Raw genomic sequence first — 22,321 nt, 5'->3', positions numbered from 1 at the left:
GTCTGTCAAACGATTTGTATCCGGCAACGGCTTTACGATACCTTCTGGAATCAATCATATCGATTGAAGGGGCTACCTGTGGTGGAAGGCCGGAATAAAAATATAATTGATGAAGCTCGCACAATAAAAGCCCAACCAAGCAAGCATCGGCACATTACTGTACGCATAACGCATGGAAACAAAACAAGAAAAAAAGGAGAGAAAAAAATACTTCAACCAACAATTTCCATTCGTTCGGAAAAGGTTATTGGAAACCTTATTCAATGCCCCGGAAGCAGTGAATGGGTTTTGGTTTCTTTGCTACCCTTTTTCCCCCACACTCCCGGAGCAACCAGAATTGGGAGGAAACCACACGCCGGTGGCTGGCCGTGAAACAAATGTGCTCCGCGTTGGCTTATTATTTTCCCTACAAAGGAGGATATCACACCGCCCCATACACTCGTTCTTCTATCTGCGGAAGCCATTTTTTCCCTCGCTCGCTGGTGCTTTCTGCATCTGCCTTTATCTAGTCAGTTTTGTGTTGTGTGTGTGTGTCTACTAGTGCCTTGTGGTGCCTGGGTTGAAAATACGGTCCGTTGCGCCCGAGGAAGCCATAATTAATTGTGAAAACTTAGAAAAGTGCTTCACGGATAGCTTGTAAATGGCGGGCGCATTCCGTGGACGGGCAAGGGTGTGTGTGTGTGTTAAGGGGTACACGGTGGCGGGGAGAGGGGGCTCATTTTATGCTCGGTGTGTAGGGCGTCGTAAATCGTAATCGAAATGGCCTGTATCGACTTCCGGTTGGGTGCGCCATTTTGTACGAAGCCATCTTGTGCGCTTGCTGCCTTTGCTTGGTGTCGCGCGGGGCATGTGAAGCCCGCGGGACGCTACGCAAAGAGCATTCCTGAGGGTGCGTTTGCCGAATGGAAATGAAATGGAAATCGCTCAATCATGGATGAACGGATCTGGCTGGCCGGTCTTTGGATTCCTGATGGTATTTGGCAGATTAAAGCATTTAATTTTCATTTCTCGCACAAATCCCGCCACGGGTTTCAGCAAACCACCCCGGAGGGAGTGGCAAATTGTTAATATTTTTGTTCTTGTTCTGTTGCTGTTGCTTTCGTTCCTCCCTTGCATGCTCCTTTGACGTTGCCATGCTACCCATTATCATCAGGGGAAAGTGGGAGATTAAAACCATAACAGGAATGTTAGACAATCGGGATTTGTGCTTCGATTTTTTTTAAATAAAAGTTTTTACTATTCAACAGTAAGAAGTATGGAAAACAGCAGCAGAATCGAAGAACGTGAAATGACGGGGCAAAAGAAATCAAAACACCACTCAAATACGATCGATTGAGAGTTTTGTATTGGGTGCGTACGCCATAAAGTATGCAAATGTTTTATTCCCTGACATCAGTTTTTCAATACAATTACGTCATGAAGCCCGCAGCGTACGTGAAAAATAATTCTCTAACATTTTTAGCAAACTGCTAGAAAAAAAAACAATAAATATTCATTTTCTTGCATACTTGTAGGCGCAAATGCACTTCTCATTGAAATGACATATATTTGAAGAGTAAACGTGTTTGTGAAATATTTTTCTTACAACCATTTTTAAACATTTTACAATGAACAAACCTGGCTCTCCAGCATGGCAACCAACACATGGTGAAATCATGTTTTGCCCTTTTTTTGTACACTACGTCCTCATGAGAGTGACAGATTTTGGTAGCCCATTTTTTTCAAATAAAATCCCAAAAACCATATCGCTGCTAAAGTCGTCTTCTGGTACACAAAAGCTGGCCTGTTGCCATGCCGGTGCCATACGGTAACATCACGCCCAACAACAGAAAGACACACACACATTAAGGGAGAGAGAAAGAGAGAGAGTGGAAAGGTTGCCTCCAGGCAGCAATTAGTCGGTGGCCCGACCCGAGGAAGTTTCCCCCCCCCATCCTCGCCCCCTTTTTGTACTCGTGACGCCATACCTGGGGTTGAGTGGCATAAACATTTGGGTCATTCGGTTCTCGACGCTCGGATGTGGTTTTTGCACATTCTACCCCACCGCCAGCTGCAAGCTGGAGCTTTATTCATGTTTTACCTCGCTGCTTCCCTAGCACCTGTTCCGTAACCTCCCCCCCCCCTTTTTTTTTTGGGGTAGAATGTGCCATTTTATATGTCCAATGTTTTATGGTTCGTACCAGGTTTCTTGCGGTTTTTCTTGCTTCGCTATTGGTCGGTTTCACAGAAAAAGGAAGCGTTCTTGTTGTTTTGTTGGAAAAGGTTGAAGATCATCCCTAAATGTGCAACCCAATCGCAGGCAGTTGTAGTACAGCAACGAAACAATGGGCGTCAAATAAAAAAAAAACAGGAACACGGCGAAGCACCAAGAAAGCGGCGTCAGCCTACGTTAAGCTGCAGCTGGTGCCAAACGGTAAGCTGCAGCTGGTGCCGGCCATCGTTTTAGTGGTTGCCAAGCCAAAGAAGGGCACACTAAAAACTGCATCATATGACACGCGCACACACACACACGGACAGACAAATGTGCGAAACGCCGCGGATTATCTAGCCAAATCGGTTGACCTAGATTGGGAAAGGTTTGGCCAACCGTTGGGTCCCGTACAGAATCGGTCCACCAAGGCGAAGCGTCACCCTAATGCCGCTGGTGCTATAATGATCAATTTTTAACGGTCAATTCCACCGCTGACCGAAATGGTTGTGGGGTGCAATCACACAAAAACACACCCTCCCCGGCCCCGTCTGGCCGGCACAATCGGAATTGTAAATGCTCGTTCGATTCATCGCACATCGAACGACGTCGGTTGCCCGTTGCTGCTATAAAATTCGCAAAATCCGTAACACGAGAAACAGCACCAGCTATTGCAGGGTGGGAAATAAAAATCAAATAAATTTAAAACTTCTAAATCGACCAGCGAATCAGTCAAATGAAAAAAAAAACCCATACACACACACACCAGCAAGAACTGCGCCATTCGCGCTTCGGTCCAGGACGAACGTCACCAGCAAACGAGGACACACAACGGCGTCCCGGGAATCGTTTGCTCACCATTTGCGTCATTTAAGTACGCTGATGCTGCTCTTTCTTGCTTCGCCAGTGTACATGTTTAGGGTCAATTTTTTGTGTGCGAGTTCTATAGCTCCCGATTAGTCGGCGCCAGCAACAACAACAAAAAAAAAAACCCCATTCCAGAGAAGGAAGTGATCCAAGTGCATTCAATTCAACCCTCGCCAACCGTGAACTCATCAGCCGACTTGACGATGATGCACCGCCATTGTTTTTTTTATTGCCATGCGCGTGTATCCTAATTCGGGGGCGCTGATTGTATTACCCGCTGGGGCAAATAAAACTTCAAAACTCAAACCTGGTTTTTACGGCTGTCCGGTTAGAGTTCGAGCTCGGAACACGAGATCTAGGTTTGGGGAGGGTCCCGGTTGCAACTGCATCCGCCATGTTTGATGGCTAATGGGAGAAGGTTTTATGGAGTCTTGGCCACACATAAGTGCTACAGGAGCTACGGTGCCATTTCGGTGGCCTTCTTGATGGACAGTTTCTTCCATTGTTGGATTGGTGGACTGGTAAATTTTCATCCATTTTAATGGCCATCGACGCCATGGCCACAAGGCTAGACGGCTGGTGGCTTTTTAGCTAATCGGAATGCTCACAAGACCACTCTCGGCTATTTCTTCTGTTTGGATTCGATGGACCCCTCCATAAAGCATGAAGGAACTAAATCGAGAGAACCAATTTCCAACTTCAATTTCAACGCTGCCAAAGATGGTGTACTAAGGACGGAGGGGAGTTTTTTTTATGGACGCAAGCGAAAACGAACCGAAAACATTGAACCATCAAATGCCGATAAAAAGCGAATAGTTGTGCTTGTAGCTTTTTGTGGATGTGCTTTGGTTGCACATTAAACGCGGATCATGCTCTAGCACGGATGTATCATGTGCCAGCGAGCATGAACCCGCATCGGAACATTAACTCGCGAGCAGAGTTTACGATTCCGGCGGATGAGATTCTAGTATTCCAATTAACAGTTCCTAGTTGATGCAATCCAGACACGTCTTTGACCTGCTTGCTGCACTCCCGGTGTATTTGAGACGTGAATGGTTTTTTAACGGTGCCCAGTAGATTTGCTTTATGCAGATGTGATCTTTCGGCAGATTTTTGACAAATCTTGCACGAAGCCAGCTAGCAGGTGTTAGGATGGTAAGAAATTGTGTGACCACGGGCATTATCGAATTACCTGTCCGCAAGAAGAGGGGGCTGACCGCTCGTCTGACTTTCACCGCAACTGACAGGCTCTTGTCTGGGCCCAAGTACTGGCGTCAGGCCCCATTTCTCAACAAAATCTATCGGAGAAATGGTTGATGCCGAATTACACGGCGTTTTTTCGTTATCTTTGCGATAGATTATGGTTTTGCATTTAAATAGGTAACCAATGGTTCAACAATAGTGGCTTTGCTTGTTTGTCGTTGGCTAGCCGGCGTAAAGGCGTCAGCACGAGCGGACGTGTGCTGTTCGGCGTGAGACTTCACGCGTGCAGGATTGACGGTTCGGCCGCGAGGGAGACTGGAGTGTTGGTTAGAGGTTTGCTGTATCTTGGCTTTCGGCTTGCTTTTTTGATTGGAAAATGGAACTGTGGAAGGATAGTGTTGTAGGAGAAAGTGATAGAGGTGTGGGATAAGTTTCGCCGAGTGTTTTGCGCCGAGCCGAAGGAACTAATTTGGACGTATAGTAGTAGCTAGTGTAGTGGCGTGCTCTGATACTACTACTGCTATTCGCTGGAACGCTTGTGCTGGCCCACTGGCTCACAGTTGATTGCGGTATTTTTGCGCCTGATCGCTGATGTTCAGTTTAGGGTTGATAGTTCGTGCTTTCCGACGAAATTCTTGGGACGGGATACAGCAACCTTAGTCGCGCATTAAACACACGCGCCTTTCACACACACGCACACCGAAACACTAGCACGTACGGTGCACAACACTTTACACCGAGCTTGGCTTAATTTCGCCATATAACAACCAGAAACACATGCACACACAGACACGATACACAGCACGGATAAGCAGAGGCCTTCTCCTTAGACTTTTTTTTGTTGTTGTTGCCTGCGGCTTTCTGCACTCAAACTGCTCGCCTTTGTCGCCTGATTGAGGACACACACACACTCACACACTATTAGCCAACCTGGGGCATCTCTCTTGGACTGAAGTTCATAAAGCTACACCCGTGCTAGTTAACTTGACGAGCACTGCTGATATCATTTGTACTGCGTGTACTGCGTCCTATATAAGGGATCGATCGAATGGGAAGGAGATAAAGAGATGCAGGTCAGAAACTGGACAAAAGGTCCACACAGCAAACGGCAAACACACACACACACACGACGATCAAGTGCACAGGTAGGAAAAGTCTTGTTCAACTGGCTAGTACACTTGGGTTTTAGCTGGTCCCAATGTTCGGCAGATCACTTCGCTGGTCAGGAACTCACACTCGATCGTACACGAAAAAGCTTTAGCTGAGGTCCTTGCTGAAGGTACTAGGTTGGATGGCTGAACTGTCTCCACTACTAGACACGCAGTGTTGGTCTGTCCGAACCCCGACCGACCGAGTGTAGCACTTGCCCGTAGCTGGAAGCGTAGTAACTTGCTTGACCCAACTGCTGATGCCCAACAACCCAAAACGGTCTGATGACGTTCGATGGAGCCCGACCGGTTCACGTGCAATAGTTGCAACCACACACAGAGCTAGCCCTCATACGCGACAGGACAGGGGTTTTTCCTTCCGCAAGGAGAGATCTGAACACACACACACACACAAGTCTTGGCCTCTCCCAAAAATTTTCCTTTTTTATCCTTCAAGCCGGGTGATTGTGTACTAGAGAAGTGTATTCTGCTGCATCTCCTCAACGCAGCACACACACATGCACGCAAATCTCCTCCAAAAAACGGCAACTAGCACGCGCACCGAAATATGATATGTGTCTCGTCCCTACGGCGTTTCGCGTGTGCTTTCATTTGACCGTTTTTGGAAAGCTAGCTCCACTATCGGATTCTCGCGTCAGAATGAGCCAATCTCTCTCGCTCGCTCTCTCTCTCTCTCTCTTTTTCTACCAATCTTGCTCTCTTGAAGACAGACGGGATGTCCGTAGCAGTGTGAGTTTGATTCGAAATCTTGATCTCGCACCTGACTACACACAGAAATTCTGCGTGCAAAAATTACACCTGACACACTTCAAACTTCACAACCTGCCTCATATGACAAGGATGTCTCCACACTGTATGTGTGTATGTTTGGATGCTGTAGGTAGTGTTGTTGTGTTGTTGTTGAAGGAAAATCTTTGCTATCAAAAGCTACTAGTACAGCAGCGTGAGTATATCATAAGGGGTTGCAGAGAGCGCTGTCATAACGCGAATCTCTCACACTCTGTGAGAGCTGCTCCCTTTGGAAGAGGGGACTCTCTCTCTCTCTCTCTCTGGCTGTAGGCTTTGGTATGTATGGTGGTGTTCTTTGATTTCTCATCATACACACACACATACACTCCCACATACACAGACACACACTCGCGCACACACACACAATCGCCGAACGCCGATGCTCTTAAAAGGCTCCAACGAGTCTGCGGAAAATGCTAGGACCAGGCCATCACCAAAATCGTTGGTCTTTAGAACCAGATTAAGGTTGCGATAAATTTGATCCGTATGCGGCTTCTACTGCACCAAAGCTTGTGCCCAAAGGGTAATACTTTACGCGTTGCGTCGTTTCAACAAAGCGGACAAGAATTAGGACTGAACGGGAGCGACCAAAACAGGTAGCAAAAAAAAAAAAAAGTTTGGTTAGAAGTCTCCTAATGCCACCAATTAAAGCAGTGAAGTATTCCGGGACGACGTAAAAGGGCATCTGTTTACGCTTCAAACACAATACGCACGCAATCTTCGCTGTACAGTTTTCCTTGCACAAAAAAGAAAAACACGCTCATCTCATTTCTTGAAGTTGAAGTTGTATTTCCTGAGCGTAGGAAAAAAAAATAGGAACTTTGACTCGTTTGACAAAATTTAACCAACAAAACAATGAAACAGTGTGACAAGAACAAGACAACAACTCACTCTAGGATGGACTCTACGCACACCGATACCCAGCGCGTGCACATACACATAGCAGCCGCTAGGAAGGCACTGTGCGCACTGGTTCCGACCTCTGGCCCGAGACTGTCGTAGGCCGTGTCTGGAGAGACCCACCAGAGTGGTGTTGGCAAAATAGCAATAGCGTCCAACTGTCTAGCCCGTTTCCGATTTCAGTGTGCAAATGTCTACGTATGTGTGTGTGTTTGGTTTATGTTGTTTTCTTCTCCTCTTCTTGCTTGTTCGCTGGTTGTATTGTAGAGGATATGGGGATGTCCTTCAGTGGATTGCACTTTAGCTTTTGCGGATATGTGTGTTTTCCGCGCTGTTTGAGTGTGTGTGTGTGTGTGTGTGCTAACTAAAATGGTGGCGTATCGGTGTCCCCGGCATCTCGTGGCGTCCCCGTGTGAAGAGCACGAGCGGAGAGCACACACAGCACAATTTAAATAAATAAAAAATAGCACACACACACACTCGCACACATGCAGAAAGAGACTTGCACCCTCACATGTACGTTGGAATGTATGGACAGAAGTTGGATGGCCATCCGTAAGATGAACGGGTAGTACGAGCTTGATCAAATACGGGAAAAGGTCAGAGAGCCGTTCTGACGCTTTTCGTGCACGCTTAGTCCACGCAGGCAAGCAAAATGACAGAGAGAAAGACAAGGAGAGAGAGAGAGAGAGTAAGATACGTCCCCAATGAGAGCTCCACATCATCTTCAGGGAGCGTATTGGAGGAAAAAAAAAAACTTTTGCACTATGATCACATGCGGGCAGTTTTTTCGAGTAAAACCCCTAACTAATGTAAGGGAAAATGAAGACATCCACGATACAACTAGAAAGTTTGTCCATTTTGGCAACTTCCATTAGGAGCTTCCTAATTGAAGAGGTCAACACTGCACAGCCTCGGCAGCTGGAATCCGCAATTCTTGGTGACGGCCAACGGAACCACACCAACAAATGAGTCTGCTTTACTTGGTAGGGTGTATCAGGGATATCCAAAGCTAATGCATACAGATGTACACACAAACGTGCAACACACACATACACGCACACACACGCACAGATCACAGAGTAGCAGCAGTAGCAGCGCGACACGTTACACCGACGATGGTGACAGAGAGTGCGGATGCCGACTGAAGCACACAGCAGCCGAAGCCGAAAGGATGTGCTGCTGCAGCAGAGTGCCGAAAAATCCGAAGGCCGCAGTCGCTGCTGCTGTTGCTGCTAGTGTTACTGCTGCTGCTAGTGGTGTTGTTGTTGTAGCTGTTATTTGTTGTTGGTTGGTGAGAGTTGTTGCCCGGTATCACTACCACAACCATCGGTGGCCCCAAGATGAATTTTGAAAGAGAAATCTTTCTGCAGCTTCCAGCTAAATAGAGAGAGAGAGAGAGTGAGAGGACCCTAAGATAACTGAGAGAATTCTTGTTGGTTCTCTCATTCTCTCTCTTTCTCTCCCTCTCTCTCTTTCATTTGCTCGTTTTTTGGCATTGTAAATTCTTCATAAGATTTTTTTTCTCCATTTTTGGATACATTATTGGTTTATCGTAAGATGCATTTAAAGGTATTCCGTATGTTTCCGAAATATACATCATCTTTGAGTGTCACGATTGTCCATCCCATGCCACCACCAATCAAGCACGCCATTAGTACAAACGTTCCTTCGATTCGAACATTGCTGCAGCGCCATAATTATAGCAGCGCGAGTCGCTAGTAACTAGCATGTGCTCGTGGTAGATACGCTTTCCTTCTGGGTGTTTTTTTTCTTTTTTTCGCTGAAGCACACCTGCACGAGAGCACGAGTACAGTATGAGTGTATACGTATCTCTCTCCCTCTCTTTCTTTACCTGTGCGTGTTGTTTACATGACGACGCTCGTGAAACTCTCTTTGCAGCAGCCGTTTTCTTGCTGTGCGTTCATTCGCTGTCGGTCTTCTTTTTCGACCTCAGCAGATATGCCAAAACTCTGCGCTGAAGCAGCGCTTGCACAGTTTCTCCCCCCCCCCTCCTTCCCTACCAGTGCCTTGCACCGCGTATGTGTGTGTATGTACGCACACTGCAGGAGAGAAGCTTTGCGTTAGGCGTTGTTGTGATGTTGATGGCGTTGTACGGCACGGAATTGTGGAACCGCGGCAAAAAACTGCGGTTCACCATGCATCTCAAGTTGACAGGAAATGAAAAAAAAGCAAACCCGGCTGATTAGATGAGATTCTATTGGCTAGTAGTAGGCCTGCAAGTGTATGGGATTGAATGAAGGCAACTGCGACACGTCATCTCTGGATCTAGGATCTCTGGAGCTTGTTAGCAAGCTACTACTGTAAACAAGACTTTACGAATACTAAAAACTTAAACTAGCCACTTTAAACTCTGCTTGATTTAGGCAGAGTCATCAAGACTTCATTCCCTCAACCAAAAGAAAGCGCTACAACGAAATACATCTGATGTATCTATTTATCCGACTAAAAGCTGGGCGAAGGACACAACGCTCCCGCATTTCCTGCCCGTAGGCGATCTGGGCAGAATGGAATTTATGTAAACCTTGGACTGTCCTGTACTTTTCACCAAGCGAAATAATTTTGCCGGCAGCAGTTTTAAAACAATGTCCACAGCACCCGTGCTTCATTTTTGTCATTGTATCCTCCATTTTTTTTTTCGGGCCTCCAGTCGCAATGAGAGAAAAAAAAACACACACACACACACACACACACACACAGAGAAAACAGTAATAAGTAGTCACAAAGGGACAAACGATCTACTTCAACGGTCGAATCATACAGGACATAAAGCGTGTGAATGTAAGAGCCATATGCATACGGTTGGGTGAAAGTGGGACCAAGAATGCTTATGGCCCAGATGGCAGATGGCACATTACGCTACCGAAAGGTCCCGTTTCGCACTCGTTTGGAAGGAGATGTATATTGAAGAAAGCGAGTGGAAGGGAATGGGGGTGAAGGGAGCTTTTTATTGGCTCGCCTAGCACCCATTATAGTCTGCCGTATGTTGAGCAGCCTTTTGCCAGAGATCCGCAAGAATGTAGTTTGATTTTTTTTTGTTTTGAGAAGGATAAAACAAAAAAACCGAAGCTTAGGGGTGCTTCGCATGAAACATTCATCCCCGCAAAAGGGATCTTCTCACTGAAGTTTGCACTTCGAGAGCGAGAGTGTGTGAGAGAGAGAGGGTAATAGAAAGAGATATAAAATGAGAGAGAGAGAGAGAGAAAAGGGCTGCTGCGAAGCTTTTCGGCTGTGCAAATCTATACTAATGAGTATTGATTAATGTGAACCCTTCTGCCCTTTTACAACGCACCTAGAAAGCCAAAACAGCAAAAGTCAAGATTGGACAGGCGGTTGAGAGAAAACAAATACCGTAAAAGGCATGCTGGAAGGTGCGACCATAAGCTAATCAATGCTCAACTCCTTGAATGTTGGTTAGATAGTTCCGTAGTTCGCGCACTGCGGACTTAGGCGAGATGGAAATTTTCTTTTTCAAGCGAGTGCTAGGAAACATATCCTACTGTAGATGTATTTGTGTAAGAAAGAGAGAGAGAGAGAGAGAGTGAGAGAGAGAAAGAAGGAGCTAGTGATGTGTTAAGAAAGAGAAAGAAACATCGTCAACGGAATGGGTGATATCTGCCTCTGTTGACCAGGACGACATCTTACACCGATACATTCGGGGCGTAATGGACGCTAACCTTCTACACCTAACCTTTGCCATCATATCTCTAGTTTATCCTATCCATCTTGCTCTCGCTCTCTCTCTCTCCCTTTCTCTCTATCTGGACCACGTGCTCGGATGCGTACTCGATCGGGGATTTTAAACCGAAACCGAACGCAACACACACACACAAAAAATCCTCCATCGTGTTGTTCGAATCGGGTCTCATTCCTTTGATTGATCAAGCAAAGCAGGTAATAGAAGGAGGGGGAGAAGAGAGACAAAGGGAAGGAGGAATGGAGGTACATTTGCGCATTTTGTATTTCATTCTAGTTTCCCCACAAAAAAAAAACAACAAGCTCCCGCTCCTTGAGGCTCTGAGTATGTAGTATCGCTAGTGGCAATCCGTTGCAGAACGGCGTATGGAGCGACAACAGGAGAAAACAAAATGGAAGAGAGGGTGAGGGAGAAGCAAAATGAAAATGCTAGAAAGGTTACAAAAAGTTACATTCACTTTGAGAAGACAAATCATCTTCTAAAGTGCGCTGCAAAACTGGCCCCGACTGAGCCCCCGTAGATTTGCAACGGTTTCCGATTGGCTGCCCATTTGCAAAACGACCATTTTGTAAATTCACCCTGGTTGCATTTCCGTTTCCGAGAGAGGTAAACGTAGTCTCTAAGGCTTAAAGCCTCTATAAAGAAACGAAAAAAAGTTCGGTTTCCGCGCGGATTTAAGTTAAATCATACTAATACTGGTATGTGTGCGTGATTGGGGACTAATGAAACAGCACGCGTTTATCAGCTCTGTTGCTGTCAAATATGGCGACTATGTAGAGCACAATTTAGCGCGAAGGGTTGTAAATTTTTCATACACTACCAAAGGGGGTTGATTAGTGGTATGGTCCGAAACGTTTATTAAAATAGTTGCAGCAGTACGGTCTAGCCGTTCACGTTGAATTTGAAATTTCCAAAATGGATCATAAAAGATTTCAAAATGGAGACTTTCGATTTAACAAAATAGGCGAACCTGCTCCTTGTGTAGAAACAAATCCTTTAAACCAATAGGACATGCGTAATTATAACGGATGTACTGATGTTTTTAGTACAATAATACTAATGAAAATCGTGTACAATAACAATTTTGTTAACTGTTTGGTAATTTATTTAAATAATTTTCAATATTTTCGTGTGTGAAAATTCGCATATAACCTTAAAATTTTATATCAGGATTGAGTTTAGCTTAAAAGTTAAAGATTAGTTTCGAATGAAATTTAAATGTAAGCCGACCTATATTAATTTAAAAGCGCAACTTAAATTCGTTTTCATTGATTAAGGTGCAACAAATATTTCTATTTAAAATATGTTCAAACTAGTAGTGATTGAGACAGTCGAAAAGAATCACAACCGTAAGCCGGAACGGCCATTATCAGCGTCACAAGTGAAGGTAGCAGAGGAAGAAAACAACCGCCATCCCCACCAGCATGTCAAAGTGCCTGTCTACACTCGACAATCGGGCACCATTTTGTGCACTTGAACCGTTTCAAGCTCTGGTGTGCTTCAGCCACTACGGGTTCAGCTTCACCGCAAACATCTTCGCTCCCCAACTACGGGGGGTTTACAAACATAACGAGCACTTGAGAAATCGCAAAGGTAAGCGGAACTGTGGAACGGCCTCAGTACGAGTGGTCGAGTGGACCACATCTTGGCCGTTACAGTGAGGAATGGATTTCCAACGCTTTTCCATCTACTAAACTTTTGTTTAGAGGAGGAGTGGAGGGTGATTCTTAAAATAGAGAGGGAGGAAGAGAGCAAGAGAAAGAGAGAGAGAGAGAGAGAGATAATAAAGGGAAGTAAAGAATAGATGGCAAGGAAGTGCAAGACACACCAATTCGTCTACAGTGAAATCACCAAAAGTATAATAATATGCATGCATTCGCATGTATGAATAGTGCGCTGGAAATATAGAAATGTGTCTATATTATCGACTCATAAGAGGTGTCCTGATATGGGAAAACTAAATAAAGCTTTGTAAAAGTCATTCTGCGACGACTAGGATGAGAATATCCTGGTTTTTTTTTTAAACTTTTCGTCGTTAGGCTAACAACTTGGCAAGAACAGAGTGAAATAGGAGATAACAAACCAGAATAACGAGAAGATGCGTTAGAGTAAGATAACGAAGGAGCAAGGAGTTAGTGAGCAAATAGTGACGCAGTGCAGGCCTGTAGTTGATCTGACTGTTACTCCATGTATGTGTGTGTATGTGTCCCAACGAGTGAGAGAATCTAAACGGCGAGTGAATGAAATGTAAACGGGAAAATGTTGTGGAAAACGGTGTGCAAGGTGCCCTCACGATGCTCGTGCAAAAACCCTGAGACCCCTCACGCTCTCTTGTTCTCTCATATTGGTAGGCTTTGGCAACCAGGAACGCAACCATCCCGCTCAATGTCTTTTATGTTTTTTTTAAAAACCTTTGCTTTTAGTTCTCTGTCTCTCTCTGTCTCTCTCGATCACTCTCTCACTCATACTCCCTATCTTCTTCTATCTTATGATTATTCAGTCTCTGTGTCTTTCTTGGAGAGTAAGGTTTTCCACCTCTGCATGTAATAAGGACATATCCGCGTCCTCACCCGTCCCGGATGTTCAGCTTTCCAGAGTGAGATCTGGAAATTCCCTACACCCCATTTTGCAAGATGCTTCACATTGATGAATTAGAAAACTAATGTTTCCAACTCTATTTTTATATGTATTTGAGTATGAATCTAGGGTTTGTTGCAATTTTGTACCATAAATTTTGCTCCCCTTCTGCACACAATCGCACACAGCTGCGGAAGATGTAAGGACACCTTGTCTAACTCGTTTGGAAAAGTGAAACGTCCAGCGCTGTGAAAAAGCCCGCGCCCGTGCGCATCGCTGTATGTGTGCGGTAAAACGATATCGATTTGCTCTCGTGCATTCTCGCTCTCTCTCTCTCTCTCTCTCGCTCTCTGTTGCTTTTCACGCGTTACGCTCGGCGAAGATCATTCGCTCACGAGCAACCAAAGCAAGCAGCAACTTCACTCTCCCGGTGTGGATTGCTGCACCTGCTAATAGAATATGCCCGTTGGCTGGTCGATCGTTCGTGATACCCAGTTCGAGGAGTGAGTGGACGGGTAGGTGAGGCGGAATGGTGGTGGGGAAAAATATTCCCCGCAAGCAGCGGAACGCAGTGGATGCTGCTGACCGTTATAAGAGAACAAAAAGGCATGGGAGGGCTGCAACATTTTCAATTCGCACACTGTGTGTTTGTGTGTGTGTGTGTGTGTGTGTGTGTGTGTGTGTGTGTGTGTGTGTGTGTGTGTGTGTGTGTGTGTGTGTGTGTGTGTGTGTGTGTGTGTGTGTGTGTGTGTGTGTGTGTGTGTGTGTGTGTGTGTGTGTGTGTGTGTGTGTGTGTGTGTGTGTGTGTGTGTGCATGTAGGGGTTTTTTTCACTGCACGATTTCGTAGAGCGCACATACGTTTTTCAGCACCTTCTGTCTTCGCAAACGTATCGAAGGAAAATTGTTTGCATACTGGGATTTTCATTTTTTCTTTCTTCTTTACCGAAAAAATCTTTCTTCTGCAAGTTAAATGGAAGAAGTTAATTAGATACAATCGTAATCTGAATTAGTTTAACTATTTTTCCATTTAAAAAAAATCTAAGAGAAATTTGTTTTACAATGGAGGCGCCTGGTGACGCACAAGAAAAAATCATTCACTAACGCATTCTACGGAGTTTTGCTAGCAATTAAGTATCCGTTAGAACACCGTTTATAGTTACGGTTCAGTGAAGCATCCTGCATCATCCTTTTCTCATTTGTAACGATCGATATTCCTTTGGTGAAACGATTCGTTAATTTCAATGGAGGCGCCTGGTGCTTCTTAAAAATTACGTTTTGGTGCATGTGTGACTGTTTGTGCTTGTTTTCTTACTATTAACTCCAGCATTTTGCTAGACACAATATTTCTTGCACTGGATGCCCCGCAGTTGTGCAATACTATATCGGTTTCGGTGGAAAAGTTTTTTTTTTACTACAGCTCGGTCAGGTCGGGGCACGGTTCGGTTTTTGAGGTTTACATGTTCACAGGTCAGTAGAAATGGGTTTGATTGAAGTTCATCAGCGTTAGCCCAGCACTGGTACTGCCTCCGTTAGGGCAGGAGGAAAAAGATGGCCTTCTTAAGCTCGTTTTTTTCTTTTGCCAGTAGCGTTTGATTGTTGCGGGCTTGAGCTTGACATTTTGGAGAGTGAGCGCGTTCACGCGCGTGTGTGTGCGCTTTTTTACCCGTGCCTTACTATTTTTCTTCGCACTTTTGACACGATCACTTTTGCAACTAATGTACCACGGGTTCACAAAAATTCACCGCACAACTAATACACCGAAACGCACTTAAACACAGTGAAAATTTGTAATCACTCTCGCTGCGTACGAATCTTTGTCTTCGTTTCCTTTTACATTGATCACACCAACAAAAACACACATACATGCATCTTGTGATAATTCTTCAACATGAGGCCTAAAAAACGGATCCGCAAAAAACGATTCAATACACACACACACATACACAGTTCAACGTTTTGCAAATACCCGTAATCGTTACACGGAGGTTTTATACAAACACACACATACGCGCACAAGTACATAGATACATCCGCATGGCGGAAAAAAACATGTAGTTTTATTCGCTTTCCTAGTGAGCCCTTGCCGAATTTTGCAGTGAACTCCATTTTTTTATTCCATATTTATTCTGCGGGTTGATTGTTGAATGCTCGCAAAGACCTTCAAACGTACCGGAGCGGAATCTGTATTCGTGTTTTGCCGTGTGCGGGCCCACATGGTCGTGGGTGTGAATGCAGCAGTAAACTTTTTCGCCTAAGCTATCCTTGCGGAAGGTGCGCAATCACAAACATTGTTGTTTGATGGCAATAAAGTGTGTAAAGATTTATCAGAGCAAGAAATTATCCGTATGCGATTAAGATTCTCACTAGGTGGAGTGAAAGCTAAAACAACACTATGATGTAATTATTAGTATAAATACAATAGTGTAAATTGAAAAAAACCTGCTAAAACCTTCGCTATGAAAATTCTACAACAGCCGCTAAGCAGCGTTAAAATATTTGCTTACACTAGTAACATAAACAAGCAAGAAATAAAAATGGGAAATCTTTTACTTTTTCCTTTTACTCTCTCTCTCTCTCTCTCTCTCTGCTTGTTTACTTCTGCCCAATTGTTTCCAACTTTCAACGCCCGTTGGTCTCGGTTTTTGCATCCTACAGCAATGGCAAGCCTCTGATGCTCATCCATGTGTCCCTTAACACACACACACACATACACACGCACATAGAGATAGTTACGTGGGCACGCGCGCGCATTTGTACGGACGCACCTATACATGCACCCAACCAAAACCATGCATAAGCATCAGCAGAACCAGGCTGGTAGAACTTTTGAAATTAGCCATGCATTGCGGTAGTTTTTCGTGTATTATTGCTTCTAAATAGCTCTAAAGGGCTTTACAGGTTTGAGGTTCTTAGCCTGTTAAGTGTTTGCTTCGATTGCAAAGGTAAAAAAGTGGACATCACTCTCGTTCAAGCGTTTGAACCTTTGTAAGAATTAATTCTGAAGGTAAAATCTCATATCCAGAACGCAAGGATTCTCACGAGAAGCACCTCTAGCGAGCAAGGATATCGGAAAATGGCCGCACATGTCCGAGTTGTGTGCAAGACGGCAACGAGAGTCCTTTTGTTGCTTGATGCTAAAAACGGAATAGCATTCCAGGGCTCACCTACACACTATCAAACAAACACACACACACACACACACCGCCGCGCACAAGCTTACAATGCATGGGTTACTCTATACTTTGGGTTTTGGAGGCTCAAGTTTTAGGAAATTTTCGTAAAACAATCTTGAACTTTAAGGACAGCGTTTTGTGTCCTCTGGAAGGGCACCGCACTTTATCTGCTGGACCAGCAAAGGTTCGCTAGTGTGTTCTTGTTTGTTTTTTTGTTCTTCTTGCTTCTTTTGATGGTGAATTTTTGAGTGATGGACCAACATCGATGCCAGCATCTTTTTCCCTACACTAGCCCAACATCTATGACACCAAAGGTAAGTAATGTACAGGCCAGTTGAACATGTTTTTTTGTTTCTTCGCTGCTTCCAAATTTCTTTTTGCACACGTACACACACACACACACTCATGGAAGCACATTGATCGTCGTGTTTGCAGTCGTTTTATCGCGCGCGGATGGCAGTAAAAGGGATCGGAACCAGCGGGCACGAACGCACGCGAACGACGACACCAAGAATGTTAGCACCAACTACACACGCCGATACCGATGCACACGGAACCAGACGCAGACTCGCGCGCACTCCGTGCAGATCCCGTGAGCGCGTACGTCCTCCTCCCTCCCCCCCTCCCCCCTTACCCCCTTTTTCACCCCAACACGCACACTCACACAGATACAGACGCACAAAACCAGGCCTAGGCCTCCAACAGGCAGGGTGTTGGTTTTTGTTGTTGTTGGTTTTGTTTTTCTTTTTTTTCCGGAGGGTGAAACAGCGAACAGAGGAGCACGAGCTGTGTTTGACAGGAGGGCGAACAAAAACGGCAACGTGACAAAACCGCGCTTCGCTACGGTTGCTGCTGCTGCTGCTGCTAGTGCTGGTGCTGCTGGTGGTCGTTCTGCCGTCGTCTTTCACTGTTCGTCGAGTTTTTCCTGACAGCTTGGCGCCCTGCATGCCATCCGTACACTTTTGTTTGTGTGTATGTTTGTGTTTGGCTTTTATTTCTCTCGCTCTCTCGATTGCTTGAGCGTCCACAGTGGAACCGTACCGAAACCGAAATAAGTGTGCGTCGGGAAAGCTAGGAAAATTTTTGAGAACCCAGTAAAGCGTGAGAGTTTCTTCTCGGCTAGCGGAACAGATAAAGAGAGTGTGTGTGTGTGTGTGTGCCCGTGTGCAACAAATTAAACTCACTCAGCGAAAAGTTGGGTCGAAGGAGAGAGAGAGAGAGAGCAAGCGGAAAAAAGGGCGAAGAAAGCTCGAGAAAAATCGCATCACGATCGTGTTTTATGTTCGGTTTGATAATATCCTCGCAATGAATCCCCACTATCAGGCATGATCACGTTGGCTGCGATTGTTTTCTAAAACCAAAAAAAAAAAAAAAACTTGTTCAAATTTCGGGATGTGACTTTTCCCACCACACAGCTCCTGAGAATAACTTCCTTGTCCTCATTTGTTCCTCATCCCTTCAGTCCCAGCAGCGATTATCAGCGATCGGCACTAGCATCTGCATCCATCGGAGAGTGCACACATACACACGCGCCGCACTCACACACGCCGAGAGAGGCCGAATGAACCGAGAGACAACGTGGTGAGTGAGTAAAACCCGTCTTCTGACAGCGCCGGGTGTGGTTGGTGTTGGCGTGGAAAAGCGTACACAGCAAAGATGATGATGATGAAGGTTTGGGATGAGGTTGGGAAAACCCTAAATTGAAAAACCCCGAGCCAGCAGCGCGCATGCGTTACTTTGTTTATCGTTATTGATGCCGTTGTTTAGTGTGCTGCTGCTGCTTGCGAATGTTGTTTTGCGTTGTTTTTTTTTCTTTGAATTTTTTCGACGTCTTTTTTCAAAAAAATCCACCCTTAAATTTGATAACTGTCCTTAATTTGATATGCTAACCCAATCGCCTTTTTAATACGCTATAAATCTTATAAATAAATAGAAAAATTGTGCTTGATATGGGATTTATCTAGCTACAAAATATCCTTTTTTTGAGTTTACAATTTAGTGCTCAATTTGCGAGTCTAAACCAAGAAGAAAATAATGTCCTTTACACAGTCAGTACTGTTTTGTTTGATTTAAATGCACCATAGGGCAAATTGACCCCTAAACGATATTCTTCAAAGAAAGGATATAAACAATGAATGGTGTACTTTGGCATTCTCCTTTGCCTTCTCAGTCTAAATTCTAAAACACTGCACCAAATGAACTAAGGGGAAACCCGTCTCCCTTATATCCTTGGTCTTTTCTTAATCGACGAATAACCTTGCCATCAGCGCGAGGAATTGTTACGAGCGCACAAAAAAAAGGATCGAAAGAAGACAAATCAGTGAACTAATCGATGCACCCCAAAATGCGTTTGCCAGTTGTTTGTGAATTATTTCCCTTTTTTGCTATCATCCGCTTATTATTCCGCTTAATGCATGCACAAACGAATTGTTGATTTCCCAACCACCATCTTTTTCCATGTTGTGTCTTACGCATGCAGCTCGTAATTTTAAACTCTTTCTCTCTCTCTCTCTCTCTCTCTTTCGCTCAATCTCTCGTCCCTTTTACTTCGTATGTATGGTTCACGCAAAGCCTCCGCCTGCAAGTTTGTTTTACCTCGAAAGGTTTGACTTTGACCAAACCGCAACAATACAAATAAAAAAACAACAACAAAAACACACACACACATAAAAAAAAACCCGACCAGAAATGAAATTCTCTCGCGCATTAAACGATGTTCCCGCAAAGACACGGTACGCATTGCACGCACGAACGAACTAGCACGCTCACTGACCCTCTGTCTCTCTCTCTTTTTCTCTGGGCTGCGTGTGTTCATTGCTGTGACCATGGCCCTGATACAATGTTCCACGCGTAAAGCGCGTTGGTGCGTTTGGTGGCCTTTCCCCCCCGCAATTCACGCTTTTACCGAACCGCGCCACCGAAACGGTTCACACGCTAGAACACGCTCGAAGGATCACGACGAAAGAGTGCGTAGGAGAGAGAATAAGAGAGAGAGAGAGAGAGAGAGAGAGAGAGGAGGAGAGGAAAGACAAGTTGTATAAACATGGCGAAATGCGCATGACACGCACACCGCACGTAACAGTGTAATGCTGCTGCGTGCCAAATCATAAAGAGAAAGAGAGAGAGAGAGAAAGAGGGGTTTTAGGATTTCCCTTTAGAATATGTTGCTGCTGCTGCTTTTGAGTTAAGTGAATTGTGTGTGTGTGTTTTTTTTATGTAACTTTTGTGCGATTTTTCACTTCGTTTGCCGCCTGTCTGTATGCTTCTGTTCTGGTAGCCCACGTGAGAAGCAGACCTGGTTTTAGTTCGATTCGTCGATAAGAAGTTAGAAGTAGAATTAGAAGAAGTACGTATGCCAATCGTAAAGAATCAGTGTGCTTTTACGATAGTGAATCATCTTTTTCCCCCTCTCTTGCATTTTATGTTTTGTTTTACTTTTAAATTTTCTTCTACTTGAATGTTTTATTTACTTCTTGGTCTATTTTCATCGTTTACGATTTTTAATGAAAGTTTTAATCATTTTACAGTTGTTATAATTGTTATTTGTGCCTCCATCGTTGTTTATTATTTTGTTTCTATTTCATTTTAACTTGTTTTATTTTGATTTAAACTTAATTTGATTTTATTAAATATATCATTTTATTTGTAACGATAATTAATAATCAACATATTTTATGAAAAACTTGAGCCACCAATACTCGCACTACTCAATATTGCTGCATCAGCTTTGTGTAAGGCTGGCTTGGCTGAAAATTTCTGCTGAATGTTTTTTTGTACAATCACCCTACCCCTCCCCCTCCCCTTCTTCTATTCCCATTAACAACCTTAACAACTTATCTCCCATTCTCTGTTTTTCTCTCTCTCTCTCTCTCTCTCTCTTTCTCCTTCATGCCTGGAATCCAAAACCCCCATTTCGATGTGAAACTGAGGCTCAGGTTTAGTGCTCCCAGTCTGAGCGATTTGGCGAACAACTCCACCCTCCACCCTGCCTCCCCTTGGTGTCCCTTGAGTTGACCTTCGTTCACTTTTGGTGTCTCTGAGAGGCTCTTCTCGTTGTTGTGTGCAGTGTGCTCGATTTTGCTATGAACAGTGAGCAAGAGCACGGCTCAAGCTTGTGCCTGTAACAACAATCTGCCCGTCGCTTTGTGTGTGTGTGTGTTTGTGTGCCTGCATTAAAGATACAAAGGAGAGTAGCAGCCCCGGCAGCTTCGAAGGACAAGTCACTGACACGTTTCTGATTTACGTCAGAGCAAATTGCAAAGGAGAAAAGGAAGTCGTTTTCGCACTTGAAAACGACTACCACTGCCAAACCTGCTGTCCAATTTATGCTATCTCACTCACGCACACACACGCGTGCGCGAGCAGATGGATAAGAAGTTGTTTAGGATCACATAATGAGCTCTTGGGGGAAGCCGCATCCTTTCTCCGTTTTCATCTAAGCATGAAAAACCCGCATTGGATGGAGGGGGGGGGGGGGAGGGGGGGGGGTGCACATTTGGGGTTTGCAGAGCGGCACTATTTTCTTCTTTTTTTTTTTTGACGATGACGACGCGTCCGCAAGAGGATCCCATAATGAGGCACAGAGGCGCAATGTGCTGTGTATGCAAGTGCGAGGCAGCTGGCAGGGAGCAGGCGTATCTTAAGTGCCAGGAGCAACGCATGGTTTTGAGCACGTGTAGTGGATCCAGAATGGACCGCGGTTTATTTTTTCTTTTGCTGGAGCATCAAACACACACACACACATGGCATAGATTTACCTTTTATCACGAGGAAAAACTGATGCAAGCGCACTTAAACGTATCTTTTGGGAAGCTCTACTCGAAAATAAAAAAAAATCATAGAAGTTGACTTTATTTTGTTTAAAATCATGTTATTCTCTTATTGGAATAAAGAATAAAAGAGCATATTATCTTCAATTTCTAATTTTTTGTGGCTTATCAACCTATTAGGCTGACGCCTAAACCACTGGACCGCCCCTGGAATAGATTATCAATATCTAGAATTAATCGGGATTAAAGATTATTTTTATTTGAGAGAGACCTTCGAAACCGAAGCAAACTATTTGGAGAACTCAATCAACCCTTACAATTCAAGCAAAGCATCGGTGAGCTTACTCAATGCGGACAAAACTAACGCATCCTGGCGCACCGGCACCAGGCACTCGGGAGGGAGTGTCGACATCAATCAGAATCATGTTTGGAACGTGCTCGAACCTCATTATGTGGCTTATTATAAGCTCAGTTCCTGTTCGTTGTTCCTTTCCTGTGCACAGACAGTGTACTCTCTCATTTTTTCTCTGTCACGCGATGACATTTTCAAAATGGTCGAAAAAGGCCAGGCGTCTCCATTTGCTGAATTTTATTGGTTTGATCGAAGAAAAGCCGTTTTTTATGTGTTTTGTTTTCTAGCAGAGTTTGGTTAAACAAACAATTAAACAACTAGCATTTAACAATTTTCTTTCTTTTGCACTACCTTGTTCGGAAGATTTTTTTTTTCAATATATAAAATTAGGATAAGTGAAAAATAGTTTAAATTATGTAAAATTATTCTTTTCGTACCAAAGTTTTTATAATTTCTTTTATTGAGTTCATCGGTTTTTTAATATCTTTGGTTGAGTATCGGAACGCATAATGCTGCTCAATCAGTTTCTGAAGGATGCAGACATATTCAGCAACGTTCAAACGGCATTGCCGACAACAATGGCGCCTAGGCATGAGCTAGACACGTTAAGATGCG

The 22,321-nt window shown here is 44.4% G+C and overlaps 2 protein-coding genes across 8 annotated transcripts in view; both read right to left on the bottom strand.

The window, feature by feature from the left end:
• LOC126568426 (potassium voltage-gated channel protein Shaker) overlaps window positions 1-22,321 on the bottom strand; it is a 416,918-nt gene that overhangs the window by 25,757 nt on the left and 368,840 nt on the right. The window contains exon 1 of one of the 7 annotated variants that reach the window (XM_050224942.1): window positions 7,108-7,240. The exons of the other annotated variants lie outside the window; for them this stretch is intronic. Within the exon in view, the coding sequence (XP_050080899.1) occupies window positions 7,108-7,157 (50 nt within the window). The 5' untranslated portion in view covers window positions 7,158-7,240. Of the gene's footprint in view, window positions 1-7,107; window positions 7,241-22,321 lie in introns of those variants that run through there. 7 annotated transcript variants of the gene reach the window in all.
• The window catches only part of LOC126563177 (synaptic vesicle glycoprotein 2B), a 383,950-nt gene that overhangs the window by 219,629 nt on the left and 142,000 nt on the right, over window positions 1-22,321 (bottom strand). The gene's annotated exons all lie outside the window — the stretch shown is intronic.

The sequence above is a fragment of the Anopheles maculipalpis genome, chromosome X (assembly GCF_943734695.1).
Source record: "Anopheles maculipalpis chromosome X, idAnoMacuDA_375_x, whole genome shotgun sequence".
Classification (NCBI taxonomy): Eukaryota; Metazoa; Arthropoda; class Insecta; order Diptera; family Culicidae; genus Anopheles; species Anopheles maculipalpis.
The sequence above is the reverse complement of the archived record's forward strand: the minus strand, read 5'-3'. Positions and strand labels throughout refer to the sequence as shown.